Source organism: Ambystoma mexicanum, chromosome 7q, assembly GCF_040938575.1.
Source record: "Ambystoma mexicanum isolate Mex_15411 chromosome 7q, UKY_AmexF1_1, whole genome shotgun sequence".
In the NCBI taxonomy this organism is placed as follows: Eukaryota; Metazoa; Chordata; class Amphibia; order Caudata; family Ambystomatidae; genus Ambystoma; species Ambystoma mexicanum.
In genome coordinates, this window is record NC_090941.1 from 570,291,740 (window position 1) to 570,318,199 (window position 26,460).

A 26,460-nucleotide genomic window follows, 5' to 3' on the forward strand; every position below is an offset into this window, starting at 1 on the left:
TAGCCCTGGTTTAAGTCAAGTTTTGAAAACTTTGTGGTCTTGTTTAGTTGGACAATCATGTCCTCTATATTTGGTCCTGGGTGTCTCTCCCATCAAATTGTGGTGTTGGCAACTCCATATCAATGTATAGGCAAATGTTCCCGCCCTCTTTTGGTACCACCACCTCGGGGGATATCCACGGTGTAGATTCCTCAGAACTCTCAATGATGTAATTCCCAAGCAGCTGGCACATTTCTAGTGGCACTGCCTGTCGGAGGTGGAACCCTACTCTCCTGGGGTATTGGGGAACAGCGCACACTGATTTCTCAATGTGTAGCCTCACCACCATCCCTTTTAGCTTCCGTAGTCCCCAAAACAGGACTGTAAAGTTCTCACGGTTGGATTACTTCAAGATGGGTTGCACTTTCATTTGCCGTATTGCCTGGTCCTTTCCTGCTGTCCTTGCAATGCATCTTACCACGCCAGAACCTTTATAGTGGACATCTATGAGCCCCAGTTCTTCTGCTGTCTTGTAGCTGAGCAGGCATCGTCCTCTCATGGGTCTTCTCAACACATGAATGGTGGCGGTGGTTGATCGTCCCCTGTGTACTAGTGCGTATTGAAATTGTCCTATAGATGGGAGCGGTGCGCTGGCATCCCACTGGAATATTCTCGCTGTGGACTTGGACAATATGCTCTTGTCTGTCGTCTGGAGGAACTCCTGGTCTCCCATGATGTTAACTGTGGCTCCCGTGATGATGAGAAAACAGTGACCGATGCCCCCAAATCAAGTGTTACTCTCGGAACTTTCTCTGCTTTCAAATCTTCAGGCATCAGGTTGACATATTTGTCGGTGTATAAGCTGTGTGGCATGTTGGTATATTCTGGGTGTGAGACGTGTGGTCCTTGATATTATTGGTCCATGTATCCCTGGTATGGGACGAATGGTTCATCATATTGGTCATATACATAGTGTGGGACTTCCTCCATAGCCCTTATAAATCTGTGTGGTGCTTGTGCAGGGTTTTCAGAAGATCTGCATTGGGTGTTCGACTGTGGCTTGATTGGTGTTCTCCCCATGGTTGCAGTGTTTTCTCTCATGGCTGGGAATGGCCTGCCTTCCCTGCACACCGTCTGGAAGGGACCTTCTCTGCTGCAGTTGGCACACTGTTGGTTGATCGCTGGGAAGACCTTGTGTGGGGATGAAAATCCACATTGAAGACAACTTTCTCACTGGATGTACGGCCTGTTGATTGAATGGCCTGTTGGGCATTCTCAGTGGTGTTGGAGGAGCTGTTGGAGGTTGTCAGGACTTCTGGTAGATTGGAGTGCCGCCACTGTGTCTTCTGCTTCCATTTTCTTATTGGGCGACTCTATGGAGGCGCCCAGTATATCTACCATTTAGTACACACTTGCGAGCTTGAGGATGTTGTCTAAGGCCAGGGGCAAGGGTCTATTCAGGAGTTGTTTCCTGAATGTGGACAAGGTTCATCCTTCAATTATTCTGGCCTCTTCATCTGAGAAATTAGCAAAATTGGCAACAGACCATTTTCTGTCAAAGTCTCGTGACAAACTCGTCAATGGTTTCATGTGGCCTTTGGGCGCACTGGTTGAATACGTATCTCTCATATTCTCTTTTCGGTTGTATGATCAGTTTCTTGTTGAGTGCCTCGATGAGTGTCTCATAGGTTGCCCTCTCTTCTTCTGGGATCATTTTTATTATTGCTTTGACCTCCTTAACTGCTAGATTTGTGACGATGTCAGCAATAGCGGGTGTCTTCTCATCACCCACAGCTCAGGTAAATTTGTTGAACTCCAGCCACTCTAACCATTGGGTCCCTTTATCCGACTATGGCTCTTACTGGGAAGGTTGGGGCTTCCTGAGGAATGCATCCCTGGTGCCTGAGATCATAGGAGCAAGGGGCGCTCCATGTCATCCATGCTGAAACACATGGTAGGTCGGATTTAGATGGATTCACCGCAAGAGGATAAGGATAATTCATTAATGATCTTATTATTTTCAATATTTGAAATATGTGGTTCATTTTGCGATTGATTACGATTTGTTTTTGCAAAGCCCTGATTTGAAAAAGGCAATGAAAGTTTTTTGCCGAAACACGTGTCATCAAAGGGCAAAGTGTGATGTACACTCAAAACTGCCTGTTTAAATCGACAACAGTCATCCATATTCAATTATTCTAAAGTGTGGTGCAGAATCATTTCGAAGGGCGCGTTTGTGTTTTGTGTTTCGAGTTCAAAGGTGGGGTCTTGCCCTCTGTCCCTCCGCAGGCTGTGACATCCATATAAACAATAAACCTCATACACATGGGCGCAGACTTTCAATAGTTTGTTGCAATCCCCCCAGTGTTCTTTTCAACCAATTGTTCAAAGTTGACACAGGGGCATTGAAACAAAGTTTAGCCTGCAATGTAAAAACAGGAAAAACATAGAAACCAATGTGAAAGAAAGAACAAACAGTGACTATCTGAGGAAAGAAAAGAAAGACTGCTGTTTCACATGCCAGAGATTGGCAACAAGACTGTAAAAAGGGGAGAAATAAGGAGTATTGTAGATTGACATATGGTAATGCTTATTAGACCGCTATAATGTCCAAATCACTGGGTGGGAGCCATAGTGACTATAAAGATTATAATAACTTTGGGGCCTGTAAGTAATTATTTTGTTCGGTTCACAGGAGCAGCATTCGCATTGATTGCGACATTTCGATCCTATCAGGATAATGAATGCAGACCCTACATACAGAGGGCAGACTAACGCCACCATACCACGACCAATACAGGATAATGAGCCCAGGACTTGTTTGTGCATCAACTGAAACCAATAGCCTTGATAAAGACCCTAGAGGTCAAAATACGTGTCAGCTGACCACACAAAACCACATGTCTACTTTATAACAATAAAAACCAAATGGTTTTCACACCCCTTAATTGTGTGGATATCCATCCTTCCTAAAAAAATTAAATAAACATGGCATCCGGGACTTTACCTTTATTCTTTACAAAAGGAAGTGAGGGCACTACCTCCAGCAACCTGTGACCTTGCTGCTAATTAAACTATTCACTATATCTCAGAGCGAAGCGCTGGGAGTGTTCTATGCTAGGGCCCACCTATCTTCTTGTCATTATTTTGTTACCTTGCATTGCCCAGTCTTACTTCCAATCTTGCCCTGAGAAAGCACAGTGTGCTTGAAACATATTGCCATCCGTGCATTCAACCTTCACTTGCTGGATGTTAGGCACGGATTGAGTTTCTGTTCTTTTTTGGGAGTGTGTAGCTATTTTCTAGCTTTCATTGGGGGCAATGGTCCCCACTGAACACTTTTCCTCTTTATAGAGCTCCTTTGCAACCAAATGTATTGCCCCACACTTGATGGGAAACCCACAAGTTGCACATGCCCTGGCTCTATTTGCCATTCGGAACCCACTCAGAGTACATTGTGAATCCACTGTCCCTCACCCTTAGACTGATATTAGTGATAAGAGCAGCAGTTAGAGGAATGGGTAGAAGGTTAGAGGGGACTATGGCCAACCGTTCATTTACTTAAGATTCACCTCACGTGGGCATACCCAATGTTGTTTGTACATTCTTTTCTTTCATTACTACCTTGGAATATATTTGGCAATGGATAAGGAGTGGCAACCTTTGAGGGGAACTACATACTCTGCTGTTTCCAAGAGGTGGGGGGTCACATGATTCAATACATAAATACCAATATTTAAATGTTTCAACCATGGCAAAGGAAAAAAATGAGTTACACTTAGATGGTTGTGATTAAATGGGCTGCACTCTCATTTACCAATCGATATGGGAAGAGGGTGAAGTTTAGGATGCCAGGTCGCTACTAGGGCTGATTCATGGAATTAATTGCGCCGGAAAACAGGGATTTGTGCGCCATTCTGCCCGCAAATCTGCATTTGTTAAACATGGATTTGCAGGTAGAATGGCGCACAAATCCCCGTTTTTCTGCGCAAATAATTCCATGAATCAGCCCCTAAATAGCTCTGACTAGCCGCACTCATTGGACAGGGAAGGCCCAGGAAATGACCACATGGTGACTGTGTGACTATCACATTTCCTCAACCTTTCTGGCCTCATTACCTTTTGAAAGTTAGAAGATATTGCAATAATAATTAAAGTGAGCCTGGAATTTCAATGTTTCCTTCCCTTAGAATAATTTTATTACCCAATAGCTTAATTCCTCAATTCGACTATTTCTCCTAGTGGCTCAGTCCAAAATAGGTTGATTCAGCTATCCCCTCTTCAGCCGCGCAGGAAGGATTTCCCCTACACCACGTGGGACTGAATCTGCATGCCTCACCATCTAGCTACAGCAGACCTACCTCGTACCATCACTAAGATGGCCGCCGCCTTTTCGCCCTAATCCGGGCTGCCTGCAGTGTCTGGAGGCACACTACAAGATCAAGCTACCTGATTGGGCATTCTCCTAAACAAATACCAAGGCCCAGTTGAGCCGTGAGGTGAAGCAAGGCCTGGCATTTAAGGCCCGGGTGTAAGGCCCCCTGTCTTATCCCTGTCTTCTCCCTGTCTATTCCATGGCTTCCAGGCTCTTCACTGCCTTCCAGTGGACGATCGCCCGATCTGAGCTGCCCACCTGCTCCTTGGGCTGCCTCTGCACATCCAGCAGGTAAGAGGTGCATGTCACTTGATCCCGTGCCTGACCTGGCCACCACCCATCCACTTAGAACTTTTGCCGTCAACCCCAGTCTTAGACGAGAGCTCTCACTTTCCACATCCTTCATTTTTCTCCTGAGCGATATTTGTACTTTACCTGCACTGGTGCGTCCTTTTGCAGCTGAATGCTATGCTCCATCCATCACCATCCTCCTCCGGAACATTATCTGAGACTCTAAAAGACCATAACAAGGCCCACCTTCTATTACAATCATTGGACTCTGCGCCATCTCTTCACCTCGAAACCTTATACTACTCTCACAGTTCATTGTGGTCTGTCTCATGTGTCTGGTAAGGAATGCCGTTCATGGACCCTCAACTACGATGTACACACACTCCATTAACCAGTGCATCTTGGACTGCTGCATGATCCTTTCCACACCTGTTAACCGACGTGCTGCTCAATCCCTTCACGCAATATATGTAAAGTGGTTATGCTCACTGTTCTTTCACCCAAAAGGATATCTATCAATGCCGAAACTGTTTCTCGCGACTTTGATTGCCTTCACCATTGTCACGGCTTGCATACCTCCCGTAACCTTAGCACCCCCTATTTGCCTCGGCACTGCACGTCCACGCCTCCATTAGCCACAATTGCATCGTAACTTGCAACGTACTGGAGTCTGTGTGTATTCTTGCTTCCTAACTACTATCATACTGCCTGTCTGACTATTACAGCCCGCTTAGCACGAGGAGAGCCGTTGCCATTATGTTGGTCTTAACCTCCCTCCTGCTTTTACGCATGCCCTAGTATGTACTCTATGCACCTATCTATGCTACTGTATGCATCCCAGATGTTTGTCCCGCAAAAAGAGGTTAGCTTTTCCTAGTGTGTATATCTGTACCTTTTATGTCCTTTTTTTTGTTTAACCTTTTGTTTATTGGCAGAAAGTTAAGACAGGAATAACACATTTTCACAGAGATACACAAAAATCACAACAGCACAGTTGGAAATTATATCATACATTTTGAGACAGCTCCAGAGTGGGGGGGGGGGCATTGACAACTCGAGAGGAGGCAAGATGTTTAGTATTTATGGTAGTGTGTCAGGCTGATCCGGCGGGGGAGCGGGGCCCCACTCAACCTCATCTTTATTGTTCAGATAGGTGCAGAATTCCGTCCACACATTCTTTGGACGAGATGGCATGGGCAAGGATCCGATATACTCCTCCTCACAGGTTTGTACCCAGGTGAGGGCCTTCAACCACATTCCAAAGGTGGGGGGAGAGCGGCGTTTCCAACTTTGCAAGATACATCTTTTAGCAACAATAGCACACACATTTAAGAATTTAGATATTTTTTTAGCATTTTCACCAGACCATATTCCAAACAACAGGGCCACCGGGACGAGGTCTACTGGGGAACCAATTATCTCTGTGAGCGCTCTCGTTACTTCCAGCCAGAACGCCCTCAGCGCAGTACAGGACCAAAACATGTGCATATGATCTGCCTCTTCAGAGTTGCATTTCGGGCACTTGTGGGTAGGGGAACGTGTGAAGTTCGCTACTCTAAGTGGTGTGTAATAAAGTCTATTGAGTAATTTATATTTATATTATAATTTGTATGATTCAGCCTCTATTTGGCTGAATCCGGGTTTAGAAATTAATAATAAAATGTTTAATTGGAGGGGCTGGGCTAACAGGGGCATTCTGAAAATAGGGGATGTATGGAGAGGGGGGGGGGATGGTTCCGTTTGAAGAATTAGCTAATCGTTATAGTCTGCATAATAGAGAGGCGGGTAGATATGGGCTTTTGGAGTGGTTGCTGATGGAAAGATTGCAAATGTTGAGCGGACCTTTGAGTGGTAGACCTCAGATTTGTGAGATTTTTGCTACGTCTCCTAGGACAGTTTCTACATATGTTAGGTTGAAGCCTTTGCAGGACTGTATGAGGAGTTTCTGGGGTCAGTTACGAATGAAGTGGGTGTCTGAATTGGAAACTGATCTTTGTGATGGCTTGTGGGATAATAGCTGGAGGGCTTCGGTGAGGGCCAAGGTTGATTTAAATCTGAGGTATATTCACCAACTTCTTTTAGGCCGTATTTATTGGACACCAGTGAAAATGAAGGAGAGAGGCTTGGCTGATGTAGATCTGTGCTGGGGGTGTGGTGGCTCGAGAGGGACCTATCTACATATGCTCTGGGAGTGTAGTAGAGTGCTAGACTTTTGGAGAGAAGTTTTGGATTGCATTGATATGGTAACTAGTATGACACTGCCTCGTACTTTTCTGTCAGTGATTTTCCTTTCAACTGATAGTCGAAGTGTGGAGATGTGGGATTGTTCGGAATGGATTTGATGGCCATAAAACAAATAATGAAGGTGTGGAAATCCAGGAAGAAGCCACATTGCGAGAACTGGGTGTCGGATATGCGGACGCTCTCTTGGTATAAGAAGACTCAGGCAGTTAGACAACCTCGGGAAACTGAGTACGAGGAGAGATGGGGGTCATTCAGGGATTTATTTCGATGAGGTGTAGGCTTTGGTTTATTTTGTGGATATTGAGGTTGGGGATTGGTAGGGGTGTATGTTTTGTCCTTTTTTTTTGTGTTTTGTGTTGTCACGTCTTGCCATGAGATAGGAGGGTGGGGATGTTTTCGGATTTCGTTTTGAATAGCTGTTACTTTAGTAGTAATTTGCATTTTGTTGCACTGATGAATATGGAGTAATCTTTTGCTTGTTCCCATTCTGTTGTTACTCAGTTGTATTATGTTTTGTATAATTATTAAATAAAGTTGATAAAAAAAAATGTATATTGTATGCAGCGGAATCTAGCACTTAGGGAGACTGTGCGTGTGCGCACACATGTTGTACCACATGCCATCAGTGATTTCCATTCCCAGCTCTCTGGCCCAGCCTTCCTGTGGTTTGAGGGACGTGTTCTCTCGCTTTGTTAGCTGCATTTTAAACAGGGAGGACACTATACCCATACTACCTGTGGAGTTTGCTATGTATTGGAGTTCGGGCGAATCTGGGGGCTCGTCTGGGTATGACGGCCATATTGCGTGGACCGCCGCCCTTAGCCTAAAGTATTGTAGTAGCTCAAGCGCTGAGTTAGAGTGCCCGGGTCTCCATGTTTGGGGGATGATGAACTTACCATCTGGGTATAGGTCTGCGAGTGCTCGGTATCCCAGGGCTTCCCGTGTTGGATGAAATTATGATCGTGCGTGGGGGAGAGACCTGGGAATTGACGTAAGGGTAGCCATTTATAGTATGGGCGGTGCCCTTGTGCTGGGTTCAAAATCATATTCCATGCTCTAATCGTAGTGGCCACGGGGTCTGCAGGTGCTTCGGTCTGGAACGTATGGTGTAACAACAGGGTCATAATGTTAGTCCTGTCCCCTGCCAGTTCCTCCAATTTGACATGTGGAGGTGGGTTCAGGTGTGCATACCAATGTGTGGCGTGATGGGCCTGTGCCGCAATCCAATATAGGGTTAGATCTAGGGCTGAGAAACCCCCTTTATCATAGGGAGGGGTCATGTGTAACCACTTTTTGCAGACTGCCCAAGAATGCCAGAGGAACTGGGCACACACAGCGTGGAGTCTCTTAAAATATTGCTTCCCGGGCCAGACTGGAACATTAGCAAAGATGTAAAGGAGCTTAGGGACCGCAATCATGTTGACTAGTGACAGTCTGCCCGCCAGAGACAGAGGGAGGTTGCGCCATTTGAGCAGCTTAGCTTCAATGTGCTGTGCCGCTGCCTCATAATTATCAGACAGTAGGGAGGCTTTGGTCAGTGAAACTTGTACCCCTAAGTACCTAATGCCTCCCGGGAACCATCGTAGGGGAAATTCACATGTTGATGGTAAAGCCAGAGTACGTTCCTATTTTGGTTATGTCTCGGATAATCGGGTCAAGATGTGTGGAGGGGTCTCTGATATATAGAAGTACGTCAACAGCATACAATGAGATAATTTCCGGCGTGCCCTGTAGGTGAATACCCTTGCGAGTATGTCTGTCCCTGACATGATCTGCCATGGGTTTGATGGCGAGCGCAAAAAGGATGGGGGAGAACGGGCATCCCTGACGGGTGCCCCTGTATAACACAAAGGGGGAGGAGACGATGGAGTTAACAAGCACCTTGGCCCTCGGGTTAGTGCATATCAATTTTATGTAGGAAAGCATGTTGGGACCTATTCCCATTTTTTCCAGTATGGCCCATAGGTATTTCCAGGAAACCAGGTCAAATGCCTTCTGGACGTCTGGTGTTACCGCCTCTGCGTCCGCCTTTGGGTCAATTCTGGACATTATATTGAATAGTCGGCGGATGTTGAGAGCAGTGGATCGGCCTGGAACAAATCCACTTTGGTCTTCATGGATCAGATGGGGCATAACTGGGAGGAATCTATTTGCAATTATTTTGGCAAAAATGTTCATGTCCGTGTTGATAAGTGATAGGGGCCTATAGGATGTACATTCATCTGGGGGTTTCCTAGGTTTGGGGAGAACGGTGATTAGGGCTTCCCTTAAAGAGGGGGGGAGAATGGCCAATCGAAGGGATTCGGTCCAGACCCCGTGCAATATGGGGGCTAGGATAGCGACGTGTTCACGGTAGAACTCAGATGTGAGCCCATCGGGACCCGGAGCCTTATTTTTCAGAAGGACAGAGATCACCTGGACTATCTCCTCCAGGGTGAACGGGATGTCAAGTTGTTCCCTGGTACTCTGGGAGATGAGGGTCATAGGAATACGTTCTAACATGTCGTCTAGATCTTGAGCATTGTGTTCTGGTTGGGGGCCATAGAGCTTGGCATAGAAGCCAGCGAAGATGTCAATTATGGCCTGGTCGGACCAATGACATTTGCCTTGTTCATCTAGAATGCCATCTATCCGGGATATGCCACCCCCCGCACTCACCAGTTTGGCCAGGGTTCTGCCAGGTCTGTCACCTTCGCCGTACCGTCGGGAGGCCACGGGGCGAGCGAAATAACGCACCCTGGCCGAGGTTGGGGCGGAAGCATGTTGTTGTTCTAGGATTGTGAGCTTCGTTTTGGAGCAGTGTAGGGCTTGCCTTATGGCTCTAAGAACCCCAGCCTCCCACGAGATACACATCCCTCTGATGTAAACTTTAAATGCTTCCCAGCAGGTCCCCTCAGGTGTGTCTTGCGTGTTATTGTTTTCGAAAAAGGTGTTTATGTCCGATAATATCTCAGCTTTGAAGACGATGTCAGACAAGGCCTCCGACTTAAAGCGCCAGGCTGAGCGGGCGGCTGGAGTGTTACCCAGTTGGATCTGCAGCAGCACGGGGGAGTGATCAGAGAGCGTGCGGGGGAGAATCTTAACATCTGAGACCCTACCCACTTGGCACCCCGACAATAAGAACAAGTCTATTCGTGAAGAGCTATCGTGCACTGAGGAATAGAAGGTGTAATCTCTGTCCTGGGGATGAAGCGTTCTCCACACATCATGTAAGTTCAGGGAATTCATATGTGTGAGGACCCGTTTGGCGGCTCGGGACACGCTCCTACGGGTCGAGGTTGTTCTGTCCATGTCATTGTCAAGTATACGATTCATATCCCCACCTCAAATAATGGGAACTTACACATATTTCATAATAATGGCGGTCACAGCATCTATACATTCGGGGGAGTCGGTGTTAGGGGCATAAGAAGTCATGAGTAGGCATTCATCGTTAGCCAGGGTGCAATGAAGGATCACATACCTACCCTCTGTGTCAATGTGGTATGCATGGAGTTTAAATTTCACAGATTTGTGAATGAGTGTTAGGACTCCTCTGGATTGAGTGGAGAATTGGTTATAAAATCTATTGGGGTCCCAGGATAGTACAAGATTGGATGCTAGGAGTTTCTGAGCGTGTGTCTCATACAGCAGGAGTACCCTAATCCCGTGTCTTTGTGCATATGCTGTGATCCTACGGGACTTTGTAAAATTTCTCAGTCCCCGGATATTCCATGTTAACATTTTAATAGCCATGTTGACATTTTATGGGACATCCCAACTGTGAGAGCTTAAGAATCTGTGTCTGTTTACCAAAAGATGTGCAGCTGTGGCGTTGTTGCGCCTCACTTCGAACCTAGTCCTCACTTTCTTGCCGATTTTCTTATAACTTCCCACAACTTTCCTGCCCCCCACCCTCACCGCCCAGAAGAAACTAGCAGTCTATTAATACCCTCCCCCAATACAACCCACCTCATGCCATTCCCAATTTGGCAACGCTTGACTAACAGCCCAACAGGGGCTCAATAATGAACACTTCGCCTCAGAAGGCATTGCAGCTGCAGTGGGGGCTACCGCTGCCGAAGACCCACATTTGTTAACACATGTTATGATGATACATCATAAATATTTTACATGGCTAATGAAACATAGGGTTACAAGGAAGGCAAGTAAGTACTTAGGTCATGAGAACCAAGCCATTGTTGGAGTGGTCTGGTCCCCAACTGATATGCTGAGGTGACGAGGTTCGGGACCAGTTGGAAGAGGCATAGCTGATAAAGTCCATAGTAAGGTCATACAGCCTTGGGTGTCAGTTATCATTCATTGGTTCCTCCATTTGGTCAGCTAACGGGATTTGCGCCTCGAAAAATTTAACTGCCTCGTCTGGAACAGTAAAGAAGTATATCTTGTTACGATGGGTAAACTTTAGGCGAGCCGGGAAGACCATCGCATACTCTATTTTCCTCTCTCTCAGCATCTTTTTGACTCTTCCAAACTGACGACGTTCCATCTGCACTCCCACAGAAAAGTCAGGGAAGATTCTAATTGTTTGAGAGTCCAGCCTTAGTTCCCCTTTCTCTCTGGCTAAGCGGAGTATATGGTCTCTGTCTTTGTAGCTTAGCAGTTTTGCAATTATTGGTCTGGGAAAGTCGCCAGGTTTGGGTCGGGGTGCCATGGAGCGATGTGCTCTTTCCACGGTGAAGAATGGCGATAGCTCTGGGTTGCCAAGTAGGTCCCAGTTCCATGCGACCCCTTAGAGCCGCCTCGGGAACCCCCACTATGCGTATATTGTTTTTCCTTGATCTCGATTCGAGGTCATCACACTTGGCTTTGACCTGTTTCATATCTCGGACGAGCTGTAAGGTGTGAACATTATCCTTGTTGGCTCCTATTCTTTGCTCTGCCTCCGTGATCTTTGCACCATGTTGGTCCAGTTTGGCTCTGAGGGAGGCTACGTTAGCGTTTATATCGTCCAGTTTTTCATGGAAGGCTGCAAAGTTTTTGGCCATAGACTCCATCATTACAGTTAAGTCAGGCAGCGGTGGATCCGGCAGGGCCTCACCGTCTTCTTGCACCATGGAGGAGGACGCCTGGTCTGACCTGGGCGCTGCCTTGGTGAACTTGTCCATGGCGCCTACCTTGTTCGCTCCTCTTGCTCTGTTCGACATTGCTGTCTCAGATGGGCAGATTGGTAGTGAACTCAGTACAGGAGTGCAGTAGTGGGGGCGGCAGCTGACCAGTAGTTTTGGTGTGTAAAGTTGGGTTAGCAGGATCACCGTGACCGCCGCAGGTACAGTCGGCGGAGATAGCTGGGGAGAGGTTCGATGGGCTCTAGAGTAGCCAGAAATGTGTTTGGTGGTGTTGAGGCTCACTTGGGTAAGTTCGATGAATGTGGGGCCCTCCTGGGTGTAGTGTCGTTCTTGCTACCAGTTGTAGCCACTAATAGTGAAGGGTGCCCTCCCCCCTCGTAGTTTATAGTGCTGTTTCAGCTCCCTGGTTGCATATGTCCCGTAGGTGGATTAAAGGAATTGCACGCCGGAAGGAGCAGCCGCGCAATTGTTCAAGTGGTGCTCCCAGCCCGCAAGTGAGGAAGGGCTGGGGAGACTTTCATGAGGCAGCGGTCATCGCCGCCTCCGATGGCTTTAGGGTCGGGGAGCAGCCACTGCTGCAGTGAGCAGGCCCAGAATACGGCAAACCGCCGCTGCTTCCAGAGGGGGAACAGCAGGTAATGTCGAGGTGGAGGGGGGAGACGGGAGCGAGCTGCAGCCGCCTCAGCGATGAAGCCGGGCCTGCGGGAGCTCCGGCGAGGCAGCAGATGGTTGGCAGCGCGCAGCCCGCCCCCCAGGCACTCACCTCCTCCGCCTGTGATTGGCGGGCCTCGCGGCGGCAGACCAGAAGAAGCACCCGTCGCTGTCCCAGGGTGGGACCGCGGTCTACGGCCCGGCGGCAGCGCACACGTATGCTACAGCGCCCCGCTCTCCGAGGTCCAGGAGGCGGGCCCAATCGCTGCATGGGGCCGGCCGGCGCAGTCGGTCGTATCTCGGCAGCAGCTAAGTCCCAGGCAGCCGATTTTTCACAGTATGTGCCCCGCAGCTCGAGGAGTTATCCGGTGCAGTTATCTGGGTTGGAGATGTACGGATTCCGCCGTTGTCCGCCGATGTAGATCTGTGGGTCTCGGCTAGGCGGCCATCTTGTCGGATGCTCAACAGCACCCCCCCTTTTTATGTCCTTTTAAATGCACTCACGGCATAGCTACCTATAACTATAGGTGAGTTTAGCCAAGCACGTGTTCAATGTTCCAATTATGTCCTACATATGTATTCTGGATGTAGCTCCCTGCAACACGAGCCAAGCTCTCCATGTATGTATCCACTACTCCAATTATGTCCCATATATGTATTCTGGATGTAGTTCCCCGCAATAAGATGCAAGCTCTCCATTTAGGTATCCACTACTCCAATTATGTCCTACATATGTACTCTGGATGAAGCTCCCTGCAACCAGTGATCGAAGTGAGTGGGAGCGGTCGGGAGCGGTGCACCTCTACTTCTTTTAATTAAGTGTTATTGTTCCAGTACTTTTATTTTAAAAGATACCATTAAGGAATGGTTTCATTTTAAAATAAAAGTGTAGGAAGAAGTTGAAACTTGCACTTTCAGTGCGCTGCACTAGGCGTTCCCTTAAACAGCAGGCACATGTGTTTTTTGGTTTGTATTGTGCATGGGAGGGGAGTGGCGATGCGGATTGCGGGAGTGGGCGCAGGCCATTAGGGAACATAGTTCCACTACTTCATTTCGTACACTTCGACCACTGCGCTGCAACAAGAGGCGAGCTCTCCACGTATGTATCCACTACTCCAATTATGTCTCATATGTATTCTGGATGTAGTTCCCCGCAACAAGAGGCAAGCTCTCCATGAATGTGTACACTACTCCAATTATTTCCCATATATGTATTCTGGATGTAGTTCCCCGCAACAAGAGGCAAGCTCTCCGTGTATGCATCCACTACTCCAATTATGTCCCATATATGTATTCTGGATGTAGTTCCCCGCAACAAGAGGCAAGTTCTCCATGCATGTATTTACTACGCCAATTAGGTCCCACATATGTATTCTGGATGTAGTTCCCTGCAACAAGAGGCGAGCTCTCCATGTATGTATCCACTACTCCAATTATGTCCCACATATGTATTCTGGATGTAGCTCCCCGCAACAAGAGGCAAGCTTTTCCAAGAATGTACATTCTGCAATAACTGTGATGTATGCCTGGTGTTGTAGCTATGGCAATTTGATGTTTCCAGTACTTACTGTAACCAAATTCTTAAGTTAAAAGCGTCTAGATGCCTCCCGGTTTTGCGCGCTATATACATAAGATTACCATTCTGTCTATAAGCAACTGACTCTGCAAAGAAAGGGATTTATTAAAGCAGACACTGCTTGACATCTGCCTGTCACCTGTACTTAGTGATGGGGCAGTCAGAGCCGTCTTGAGCCTGGATCTGGCTCGGCTTGAGTGCCTTTGTGAAAGAAGAGCCCAATTGGAGCCGATCCACGCATCACCTCATCTTCCTTTTCATCTGCAGAGTAAATTAAAGTGACACTGCCACCCAGTGACAGTTAAAAGAACTATTAAAACGAATTTCTTTGGGAAAAGTTATTTTCTGACCATTGCTCTATGACAATGTTGATCACTCTATAACAATTCCTTTTTAAGACAGATTTGATAGCCTTTTAATGCTTGTAAGTGTATTTCAATATTTCCTATCTTTAGTGGGTTTGATAGATGAAGTGATGACTATTTTACGATAGTATTTCTTTTCTTGCATTAGCTTATTTAATATTATTCTTTGTGTGTGTGTGTTGAGGTTTAAATGTTAACCCATGTGAAACAAATAAAAAAATTAAAGAACAGTCATGTACCTGCACAGCGTAATTTGTTTACCTCTTGCCAGTAATTGCATGTAGGAGCAAAACTAACAATGAAATGGCAGAATCTGTGGTCTGAAAACCTGCAATATTGCAAATCGCGCAAACAGAAAACCTGCCTTTCACACTTGACCAATCTATGCAATCCACAGCAAACCACTTCGGCTTAAACACATGCCATTATTATTGACTGCCACAATTGGGAATCGCTTAGAAGTGATTCTGTTAAATGTGCACTACCCAAAAGCCCCCACTAAAGTTTACTAAAGATAAGACAAATATTGATCAGGTGTGATATGCACACCACATGCTTAGTTGCCACTTAACTTGCTCATTGCTCTGTCACTTATGAGCCATGTTTCTCCCCTAATGGAAAAGTGAAAAAGATTATGTGCGACAACACTGTGGGTAGCAAGAAGGTTTGCCCTGGACTTTTTTCTTTACTGTATAAGGAGCCTGCCAGGACATTTTCTTTTACTCTCCCTCTGCGCTACGGGCAGTGGCCATGGGGTCTCCACATACTACCCAATTTCTCAATGAGGTCGAAGGTCACTGATCCTGGGCAAGCGGGTGCTTGCCTAGACATGAGGCTTTCCACCTGCCACACAGCCCTGTAGGGTTTGCCCTCATCTCCCACCATCCAGAACATATGGGTGCAGGCTGTTGCTCCCACCTATGCCTGCTGAAAGATAACTATTAGGGTATTTATTGAGCACAGACTTAGCTTCAGGGAGCAACAGAGTGCTTTACAAATCATACGCGGAAGGGCACATTGAGGGAAGCAGAGATATAAGGGAGCGGGGAGCTAAGGTGGGACAAGGAGGGTGGGCAATTCGGCAGCAAAGTATGTTAAAATAACCAGGGGTGGAAATAGGACGAGCATATCCCCCAGTTTGATTACGTGGGGATAGGTGACTGTGTGGACATAGATGTTAGGGAGGATGCTGAGCATATGGCCCTTGGATCATGTATCCATTACTGGATGGGATTACACCAGAATAATTCTGAGTTCAAATAACCAGACAAACTCAAGAAGATGGCAAATTACTGTTTTATTAACAATGATCTAAAACAGGGATGTTACAGCGCACATCAACCGACAGATGGTCAGTCTCTCAATGATTTCCACAAAAAATACAATGTATATACTTAATTATGCATCAGAGTGACGTCATACTATGTGGCAATAGTGAAAAACCGATCAAGGGTCGGGATTGGTTAAGGGAAACATCTAGATATACAATCATATAGGAGCTAGGATTGTTATTGGCTGTCCTTTATCAGGTGGACAACTTATGCCTACCTCTTCGAACATCTAATTTCAAAAAAATCAGTTACACTGTGTTTCATTGGTTTCTCAAGCTATATGGTCCTTTGTTATACAAACTAATAAAATTGGTTTGGCATGCTTGTGCCATGTCTGGAATATTCGGTTCTTTTAGCAACACAAAAGCCAAAACCCAGGTGCAGGGAGCCAGGACATGAAGCTACCTCACCACCCAATCAGCCCAACATCTGTCATCACACATGCCTTCTGCCATGAAATTGTCTATGTACTTGGACTTACAGTGTATTCTTGTCCTAGGAATTTAACGGGAGTGAGGGCACTCGCTATCGTATCAGGAAAACCAAGTTCAAACTCTATTTCCATCCTTGACACACTTGACAAGAGACCATGTTTTGGTCCATTCTGCAGCTTGTAAATGCTTTAAATGAATTAAAACTTGGCATTCTTTGTATTCTTTCTTGCACCTTAACGTGAGAGCATTCATCCTCTGCAAACATGTTCTTCTTCAGCATAGATAGCTGACCTCGATTTCTTGGATCTTGACTTCAGGCCAGACAGCCTCACCACGCAGCTTCAGCAACCTGTTATTCTACTGCGACATAGCTTTTTCATTCCCCTTTCATGGTTTTTGTCTTATTTGTTTCATGATACCAATGTCCAGCTTCTATAGAATGGCGGCTGTGCCTGCATTATATTCACTACTTGTAGCTAGCCTATGTGATGACTTGATCTACCTTGCGTTTCAGCATCTATGCATTCTTCATGCTCCGGATTTCTGCAGAGCTTTTCTACTGTATACTTTTTTTCTTTTACCCTTGAGAGTTTACTTCGTCCTTTCTCCTCAAGGATCCATACATCGTCTTCATTCACTTTCTCAGGACGTTGTGCACACTTTCTTATGACGTCAATCATTCATTTTCTTAGCTCTTTCTCATATTCCTTCAGGGAGTTCCTCCTGCAGGCTGTCATCAACTCAAGGGTACATTCGTTATTGTTGTCTCAATGGATATTTCCTTCCAAATACTTGCTGCGGTATTGGTACAATAGCTGGTGTCAGACAAGGCACGGTCTCATGTCTCCAATACTGGATAGGTAGGAGGGTAGGATCTCCTGCGGATGTAGACATCTTCTCCTCTACAATGCATTCAAAATGGCTGCTAAAAGACTGAGAATAGCCCCTAGGGTTCAAGAATGCTAGAATCTTAGAAAAATAACTCCCAGTCTGTGCGAAGCAACGACTACACATAGCTCATCTTTTAAAGCGGTTTTGTTGCTGTCTACATTATTAGTATTGAAAGTACAGTTGCAAAACACTAGGGATTGTTTAGGCCACCATTACTTTGAATTCCTGTTTTTGTGGAGCCCCATCCAGGATGGTGAAACTAAAGCTGTAATCACTCTTTTTGCTTAAAATAAGGTTTTATATATTTGTCAGGTTACTTTATATTGTGATTTGTGTACATTTAAGTCATCTTTATGAAACAGCTCCTCAAAACTGTACATTAACACACATTTCTATCAGCTAGAGATGAGGAAAATATTTGGTCAAGTGTCTAAAGTGCAGACCGGGTATAATCTCATTTTACAAAAAGTGTGTGAACCTGAATAAATCATTTAATTTCGCTGTGCTTTATCTTCGAACATTGAGATGCCAGGCAGAGGTTTCCTGATATGGGGGCAGGGAGGCAAGAGACCAAGCATGGGTTTGTGTTGTGAGGGGTCGGGAGGAGAAGGCCAGGTAATGGGTATTTGCTGTAAGGGTTGAAGGGAAAGGATGACTGGTTTTGTGTTGGAGGGTAGGGAGGCAGTTTGCAAGGTATGCATCTTTGGTGGCTCGGCTCGTATTTGGCTCTTAAATCAAGGCCCCATAGCTCGGCTCCAGCTCAGGCCTACCCATGAATTCTTTGGCTCCCTCACCCCTCCCTGTACAGATAAGAGAGTTTAGCTGGCATGGACAGTGGCGATTGACACCTGGAATTGCTGAAATGGGCCAATTCTATAGGATTAGAACCAGTGGCGCAACACCATTGAGCTGACTGGGCTTTACCCCCTCCCCCACCCTCCAAAGTTTTGGGCTATGTTGACTCGACCTTGCGGACCTACAGAGCCGTGGCTGGACCGAACAGGACCCAGATGTTAAACGGCACCTGAGCTTCGCTGTTAACAAAGCCCCGAATGTACTCACTTAAAGCGTTTCACTATTAGCACTGCGCATTCATATGCATACATTGTTACGCAATTAAAATCGTGAGGTGGTGTTAGTACTTGTATGTCAGGGGAGTGATTGGAAGGGGAGAGAGGGTATAGGAGACTGCTCATTCTCACAGCCGTCCTTAAGTGGGTGCTTTCAGATTTAAAGGAGAGAGTTAACTGCTTGTAACATAGATGTTGCACTAGAATAGTCTCATCAGAATGTGTAAAGGAACTTAAGATATTCCCCACATGAATAAGTGTGCCCCTGCCCAGTGAAGTTAGTGCCTCTCCCAACATTGGATGGGTTAGCCGCCCCCGGTCTGAAATTTAAGTTTCGCTGCACCCCTGATTATTACTGCCTTCAATTCTTAAGCAATCTCTCATGAAGGCGTATTGGTATAACTGATATAATCTAGTATGATATCCATGGGTCACCTTCCGATCATTGCATGTATGTAAGTAGGTGGTGTGTTTTTTATAATACAACTCTAGCTATAAAGCAACATGTCATTGTACACCTTTTGGGGAGGGTAACACGTAAAACCAGGACACAGGGTGTGAATTAATTCAAGTTCTAGGAACCACTGAGAAAACGATCATAAAGTAAACCGCTGCATGTTGGAACTTGATGGCCAATTTCCCCTGAGACACTAAGAAAATGAGTGTAAAGAGAACAGCTGCATGTTGGACCTTGAATGTTAAATTCTGAGAGTCATTGACAAGCCACGAGTAAAGAGAAGCAGTGTATGCTGGAACTTGAAGGCAAAGTTCCTAAAAGTGTGGAGATTGATAAAGCACATAAATAAGGCGGGGAACTGTTTGTGCAGAAAAGGGTTGAAGCTGGAACTTTGAAAGCCAAGTTCCTAGGGAAATTGCAACTGATAACCAAGGAAATGGCTGCAGATTGGAACGTGCAGGAAAAGTGACTAGGGCCTTTGAGAAACTGAGTGTACAAGACACATTGCATGCTGGAACCGCAAGGCAAATTTCCTAGAGGCACTGAGAGACTGATAACCCAGCAACCTATTGTGTACTGAAACCTAAAGGCTAAGTTTCTCGAGCCCTGAGAAAAAAATACTAAAATAGGATTCTTGACCTCATGATAAATGGTTTGATTATCATAAAGAGTGCTGAACTTAATTGGGTTAATAAAGGCATCATTTTAGAAAATTGACAAAAGGATAAACACGAATACCCTCTGGCAGTTACAGAATGGGGTGTCAATTCCACCACTGACCCCCCTTTAGGATTTTGGAGTTCATGCATCAGGAGTTGAAGGAAAAGGTGCAGTATGGTTTGGCCGGAAAACCTAAAGGATGTATCCCATGCTTTTGTGGGGTTAGGCATGGATGCTTCCTGGTGGCAGTCATTTTTGACTTACACTGGAAAGCATTTGCAAAACAAATGAGGATATGACACCTGAAGAACCTTGCAGTTCCTACCATTGTCTGCCTGTGTTGGCATATATCTACGAGTTGTGATTTTGGCACAAACTTCTATAGTTTTGTATCAGGTATATAGCTACGTGTATACCAAACTCATAGCAGTAGTGATCTTAACGTCAAAGTGGTCAGAAACGAAGTATGATCCAGACATTGAGCACATCAGAAGAGAAAGTATGGGTAAGCTTCCATTTCAGGGTAAAAACAGTTGAAGTAAAACATCAATACATCAGCAACACTCTATTTTGCCTGCTCAAATGTCTATATTCTGACAGTCTTAAGGCGCGGGCTCATCCGTAGCTGCTGACTTGGGGATTCCCTTTAACAGAAAACTGGAACTCTGCCAGTCCATCATGGCGACGGCCCCTGCAGCAAGACTCATCCATACCACCTTTACCTCATGCACCACCCCACTAAAAACCTTATCTCAACTCTTCTACTCAGGAAACTGGACTACTGCACAAGTTTACTTCTTAGACTACCCCTCCACGCTCCCCCCCCCCCCGCAACAAAGTCCTGTGCTTTGCTACTTCCACCCCCTTCCGCCTACTTAGATCCTCTCCCAACTCCACCTACCGTCACCAAGCGGCATGGCTCCCCACGCAGAAATTCTCCTTCTGTAAATCCATTCATGGTCTTTGCCCCTCCACTATTTTCCTAATTGCATCTCAATGTGCTCTCCCTCTCACTCCCCGTTCCTCATCGCTCTTCAACTTTTATGTCCCTGAGCCCCACTGTGCTTCCTCTCATTTTCACTCCTTTTCCCTTCTTGCCCCACTCCACTGGAATTCTCTCCCAAGGCTGGCAAAGCCATCTTCTCCTTAAAACTCTTCAAAACAAAGCAAAGCTCCACTTGCTAGTAATAAAAGCAGCATCCCCTACCCACCCACCCAACTTTCTAAATTAACTGCGAAACCCACCTCTGCTGTCGGCAGCTCTCCTCTGACTTTAACTGGAAATAACGTTGTGGTGTGTGTCTTGTCCTTGTCACTGATATATGTGTATGTTCTCAAGTATGGCCCCTTCACCATTGGACTACCTCGCATAATTCATCAATAATCTTCCCTCTGAATATAACCTAACCCAAAGGACGCCTCCACTCCATAAAATATGACAAAATAACATAGCTTTTTGATGAGTAAAACCATATAGAGATGCCTGCAATAGAACAAAAGTATTTCCCGAAAGGTGTTTCATTTTACACTCAGAAACCATAACGAGGTATAGACCAACCCAAACACGATCAAGTCACCCACCATATGCACAACCAACCCCTCAGAAGCTGAACTAATGCTTACATGGTGCCAAGCAGAATAATGAACTCTGGGTGTGCTCCTGTTCAGGGCAGAGACTTGCAGTGCTTAATTTGTAAGAAAATAAGTGCCAGGGCCCAAATATTGTTTAGCACCCTTGTGACACTGCAGGCGGGCAGTTCCCCAACATTGATGCCACTACCCACAGCGGCTCCCAACAGTGTCGACACATTTGGGGTTAAACTACAGCTCGCACCTGCTCATTGAGGTTGATAGATGCTCATGATGTCATTACTTCATAATCTGAGTCTGACACAATAAGTGCTGGGGCTCAGGAATAAGTGCCAGGGCTGAGCCCTGGCAAACACCCCCACGAATTAAGCACCGACAGAGAGCATGTAAAAGGAATCATGTCAAGTTAGCAGCCTCACTCTACATCCCAAAAACACAGTATGCAGCTTGGCATAAACATGTAAGCAGTCAAGCCCTTTAACAAATAAAGTCTACAGTCAATAAATCCTTCACGTTATGAGGTACCTGTTAAACCACCAACCACATGTGTTCTCTTGTGCGCAGTTGCCTGTGACATATCTATCGTGATCCTTGTCCGGGGTGCAGAATTGCATCCCATTGAGTGATGCGGACCACTGCTCTTCCACATGGCTTCCCCCGGAGAGTGCGTCGCCAGCATTGCCGGAGTACATGCCGAGCAGCAGCCTGTAATTGTTCTACAAAAACAGACAGTTAAGCCATGCATAAAAGTGCATACTAAGACCCCAAAACATGTTGCAGTGAAGGCACTCCGCATGACTATACAAGACAACAAATCTGAGACCATCACTTATAAAGTTAGCTTTGACAAACTGTATTACTGTTGTTTGGGAGCACTTTATCAGTAGACACAAAATAATCACTCGACTGCATATTTCATTCTGCTCGCCTACTCCCTCCATCATCCACCAATACAATCGTCCACTGGTGCTTTGAAAGAAGTGGTGGAGCTCTTGGCACAAAAGAAGAATGTGAGCAGTGGTGAAATTAAGCAGAGTAACCCTTGTATCACAGTCTATTCTTTCTTAGTTCACACATGCCTGAGGTAGGAGTCAGGGTGTGCTGGGCGGGAGAATGAATGTTGGCACGTGCTGTGGGAAGGAGTACAAGAGCCGTAGGATTGAGGCAGAGTGTGGGGCAGAAGTGATAAACATCATTACCTTTCTTCAATATGGAAGTCATTCAATTTCATATGAACTGAACTTTGAAAGTGTGATCTACTTTCTTGTGGGACATTTGTCTTCCATTGCTGCACGCTTATGTTCCGGGGCACTCCTGTGTGTTCCGTTGCTGGGGGAAATCGTGGATGAGTTCATGATCATGCTATCTGGAATGATGGTTACTTGTCGGATCTTGCCCTGCATGTTTCACTGGCCCCTTTGTTGCTAGACAGTTGTCTGAGGATTGAGAAAGTGATTCTGAAACTAGTCTTCTATGAGGTTCTGTTGCAGCTCCTGAGGCCATTACGCTCCGGCATATGTGCTTCTTCTGTAAGGCTTGAGTGTTGAGGGTTCTTGTACCTGCTTTTTGAATAGGACTGCCTTTGAAGGGTTCCAGACCTACCACTTTCTACAACTACTGAGATGTGTAGTATCTATTCAACCCGAACTGAAGTGTTGTACATTGATGATAACTTCTACTTATTTTGTGTCTTATTGTGTTGACCTAGTCGCCAGTGTGCAACTGAGTGTCTGGATTTCTTTTAGGCAGCGCGATTGTCCTGAATAGCTTTGATTCTTTGTTATATGGCACGTATATGTATCCATACTTGGCATGTTAAAGCTTTCGTCAATGAAAAGCACAGTTTAGTATGGGTGTGTTGGTCTATCATCTTCTCGATGGGGGTGTGTCCCCTGTTATGGTGTTTGTAGTTACTCTATGGGCAGCTATGACTTGTTGGACGGCATGATGGCAATCTTCAGCAGATGCTCTGGCTTGTTGCATGAGTTCTTTAAGTAGCCAATTTACTCGTTTGACCTGTCCACTGCCATGAGGATGCTACAGAGAGGTGTTGCAATATTGTATGGTGTAACTCTGGTGAAACAAAGACATTTCTTTTGATGTAAATGTAACCCTGTTATCTGATACGATTAATTTGGGGCACCTTTATCTGCGCAGCACAGTTGGTGAGAAAATGTATGGTGGTGGTCGTCGTGATGGTCCATAGAAGTATGCTTCCATCCATGTGGATGTATAGTCTGTTCTGGGGAACAACCTGTGTTGGTGCTTGCTGAGGCATTGTAGAGGGTAATCTTTGAGTGTATGTTCAGTCCACTTAAGTTCTGTGATGGTGTTTGCAGTGCTGAGGGCAGGTTCTTGCACAGAGGTTACAACACATTCATTAATACTCCATTACATGTTGCAAGTGTGCATCATGGGGAGTATAGAAAAACAGTCAGCATGTTTCTTCTGCCATCCCACAAAGTATTCTACGTTCAAAGTAAACGCATGCAATTTGGTGGCCAATCTAGAGAGTTGTGACGTCACTTTCCTTGTGCCAGATGGAGGTAGAATGTGGATGAGGGGCTTACTGTTGTTTTGAAGATGAACACTTCTGCCCCATTTGTTTGTCCTGTATTATTCAGTGGCCCAGGTGCATGTCAGGATTTCACGTTCAATTCCAACATAGTGTCTTCAGAATTGGGTATGGATCTTGGAGGAAACCCTACTACAAAATGGCACGTAAACCATAGGCTCCGGCATTCACAGTGAGTATTGTGGATATGTATAGTTGGAAAGCTGTTATCGAAGGCCAACTGGCATTGGTCGGAACAAGTGTATGTGACACCTTTCTTGAGTAATGAGTTGAGTGATCCTGTTTTCATTGATATGGTGTCCACAACATTTGCACAATGTTCTATGAGGCCCATGAATGAGTGCAGCTGGTCTTTATTGGTAGGCAATGAGTTTAATGAATGGCCTCAACAGTACTGTTTTGGCCAGGTTGCTGCTTCTGAAATGAACTACCTTAGGTACTTGACTCGATGTTGCTCGAATTTGCGTTTATCTGCATGTAGCGTGAGGCTGCTGTCATGTATCTTCTGTAAAACTAGTGCAAGTGAGCTTATGCGGACCTCTAGACTAAAATGTCGTCTTGGAGAAAAACTAAAAAATGTTTACACAGCTGAATAGGTTTGCGATTAGGTGCTGGAAGATGGGACAACAGATGATAACCTGAACACCATCCAGTTTACCAAAATACTGTGTCTGGAGTGACAAAAGCAGTGCAGGACTTCAACTCTGAGTGGAGTCTGATTTAGTGTTGTCCACTTTTGAAGTGTAGTTTGGTGGACAATTTCTCTTCTTTAAGAAGTTGGAGTAGCGATGTTCAAAAGTGGATAGGAATCTGAAAATATATTGGTGTTAAGGTACTGGAGGTCTTTGCATAGGCTAAGTCCTTTACCATCAGCCCTCCTAGTGAGTATAATGGTGCAGTGTCATTCTTTGGCTTCAATGTGGTCAGCAATTAAATTGTCCAGGTGTATTTTCAGTTCTTAGCTATATAAAGCTTTTGCTTAATCGGTATGGCATCATGTTGTATTAGCACCCGGGGCAGGGGAGCCAACCAATCGGGTTCCTCGAATCGCGGACTGAATCCCATGAGCCAAGTCTGCATTCCAAGTACCTAATGGCTGCTTCCCCCGCCCGCCATCTTACACTCACTCTCCACTCAGGTCTCGGGCCCCCTCCAGCCCCCACATTCCTGATTTCTTTCGGCAGCGGCTGTGCAACCATCACCACTCCAGCCCCCTGGGCAGCCATGAAAATGGAAGAGGGGCTCCATACAGAGCCCTGTCTTCCAGATCCATGCCTGCATCTTCAGCACATATTTTGTTTCAATGAAAGGGAATCCACAAGGCATCTTGTTCATTGAAATAAAATGCATTCCTCCTAGCACCCCAGGTTCCGGATTTAAAAAACAGGTTGCTAATAACAATAATGGCGGATCGGGTGGTAACGGTGCCGGGGCTCATCGGTAAGGCTCTGCCCTGCACCTGGGCTTACACCTTGGTCCCGGACCATTATCCCCCCATCTTGTTATTGCTCAAGTATAGTATAATTTTATGAACGTACAGTTTCACAGTACAGGTGGCTTCGCAACATTTTGTGGCATGCTTTTGAAGGTGTTTGAACAGTTATCACTTTCTTGCCGGAGCCGTGCTCAAGGAATATGTGGAGTAGTAGCTGTTTGTACCATCCAAGTTTTGCAGCCCCGTTCCTGGACATACACTTTGCCAGAGGATGCACTGCCCTTGCCCATCAACAAGCATACTTTGAATCCTAGAGGTTGATCTTGTGCCTTCATCGATGCGAAGGTTGATGCTGAAAGCGTGCATGGGGTGCTTTATAGTTGGGAAAGAGAGAAAACCTGTGTCTGGTTTTGATGGTTTATTCAGAGCCAAAACCAACTAGAAACGTTGTGTGCACACCATCAATACTGATACTGCAGTATGGGTTCCTCCTGGGGTTAGCAGTTCCATCAGAAACAGGGAGAATTACATGAGCCATTAGTTTGTCAACACGCTCCATGCCGTCATCGTTGTCTACACCTGAACAGAGCAATGAATGAAGGAACTAGCAAGATTGGCTTCCAGTAGGCAGAGCGTTCCCGTCCATGGAAGAGAGTGTCCCCCATAGCGGGAGTGCTACGTGCCACAGTTCCAACAGGGATCCTGAGCCATACTAAGGTTTTTGCTCATGCATACAATTTTTCTTGGCCTGGCCCATTCTTTTGGCTATGTTAGTTAGAGTTTTTCTGACTTGTTTGACTTTTCTGTCTTGTGGCCGGTGCAAGCCATTGAGTATTGATTGTGATTGAAGAGGAACTGTGTTTAACTTTGTTTTTGGCATATTGTTTTCTTTAGATGATGTCCCGAAGAAGGACTGTTTATAGTCTGAAATGCATTGGACCTTTTCTCTGTCTCCACAATAAATAATGGACATTTTAACACAAGTACTGTACTGTTGGATTGTACAACACGTCATATCCATATATTGAATGTTAGTGGCATAATACTAATTTAACTAAGCAGCATATATTCTGTTAGGTTCGCACAGCATTCATTAACAGGATATGTCAGAGTTGTTGAGGAGCAAGGAGAGAGAGCAGAAACGAGAGGGAGCACAAAGTGCTCGAGTGGTGGCAAGCGGGTGAGCGGAGGATGATCGTAACGAGCAAGGAGGAGAGTAGCATGTGAGATCAGCTGATAGGTCAGGTGATGGCGAGTCCATGGATAGTTTTGAAGATGATGAGAAGAAGTGTATACTTAGCCATTTGTTTCATAGATAGCCAGCCAACCTGGCGACGGGTAGAGGAGGTAGAGGTAAAGCAAAAAAGGTTGAAAAGTGTGCAGACTGTGAATTTGAAGATTTTGTCCAGAGGTGAAAAAGCATAGTTAAGAAGGCCATAGAAATGACTGGCACAGTAGTCGGATCTA

General features: G+C 45.7%; 1 protein-coding gene across 7 annotated transcripts in view; it reads right to left on the bottom strand.

The window, feature by feature from the left end:
• The window catches only part of LOC138528452 (fibrinogen-like protein 1), a 285,943-nt gene that overhangs the window by 36,489 nt on the left and 222,994 nt on the right, over positions 1 to 26,460 (bottom strand). For all 7 annotated transcript variants that reach the window (XM_069640091.1, XM_069640085.1, XM_069640087.1 and 4 more), the window contains one exon: positions 21,509 to 21,699. In XM_069640091.1, the coding sequence (XP_069496192.1) occupies positions 21,509 to 21,699 (191 nt within the window). The remainder of the gene's footprint in view (positions 1 to 21,508; positions 21,700 to 26,460) is intronic.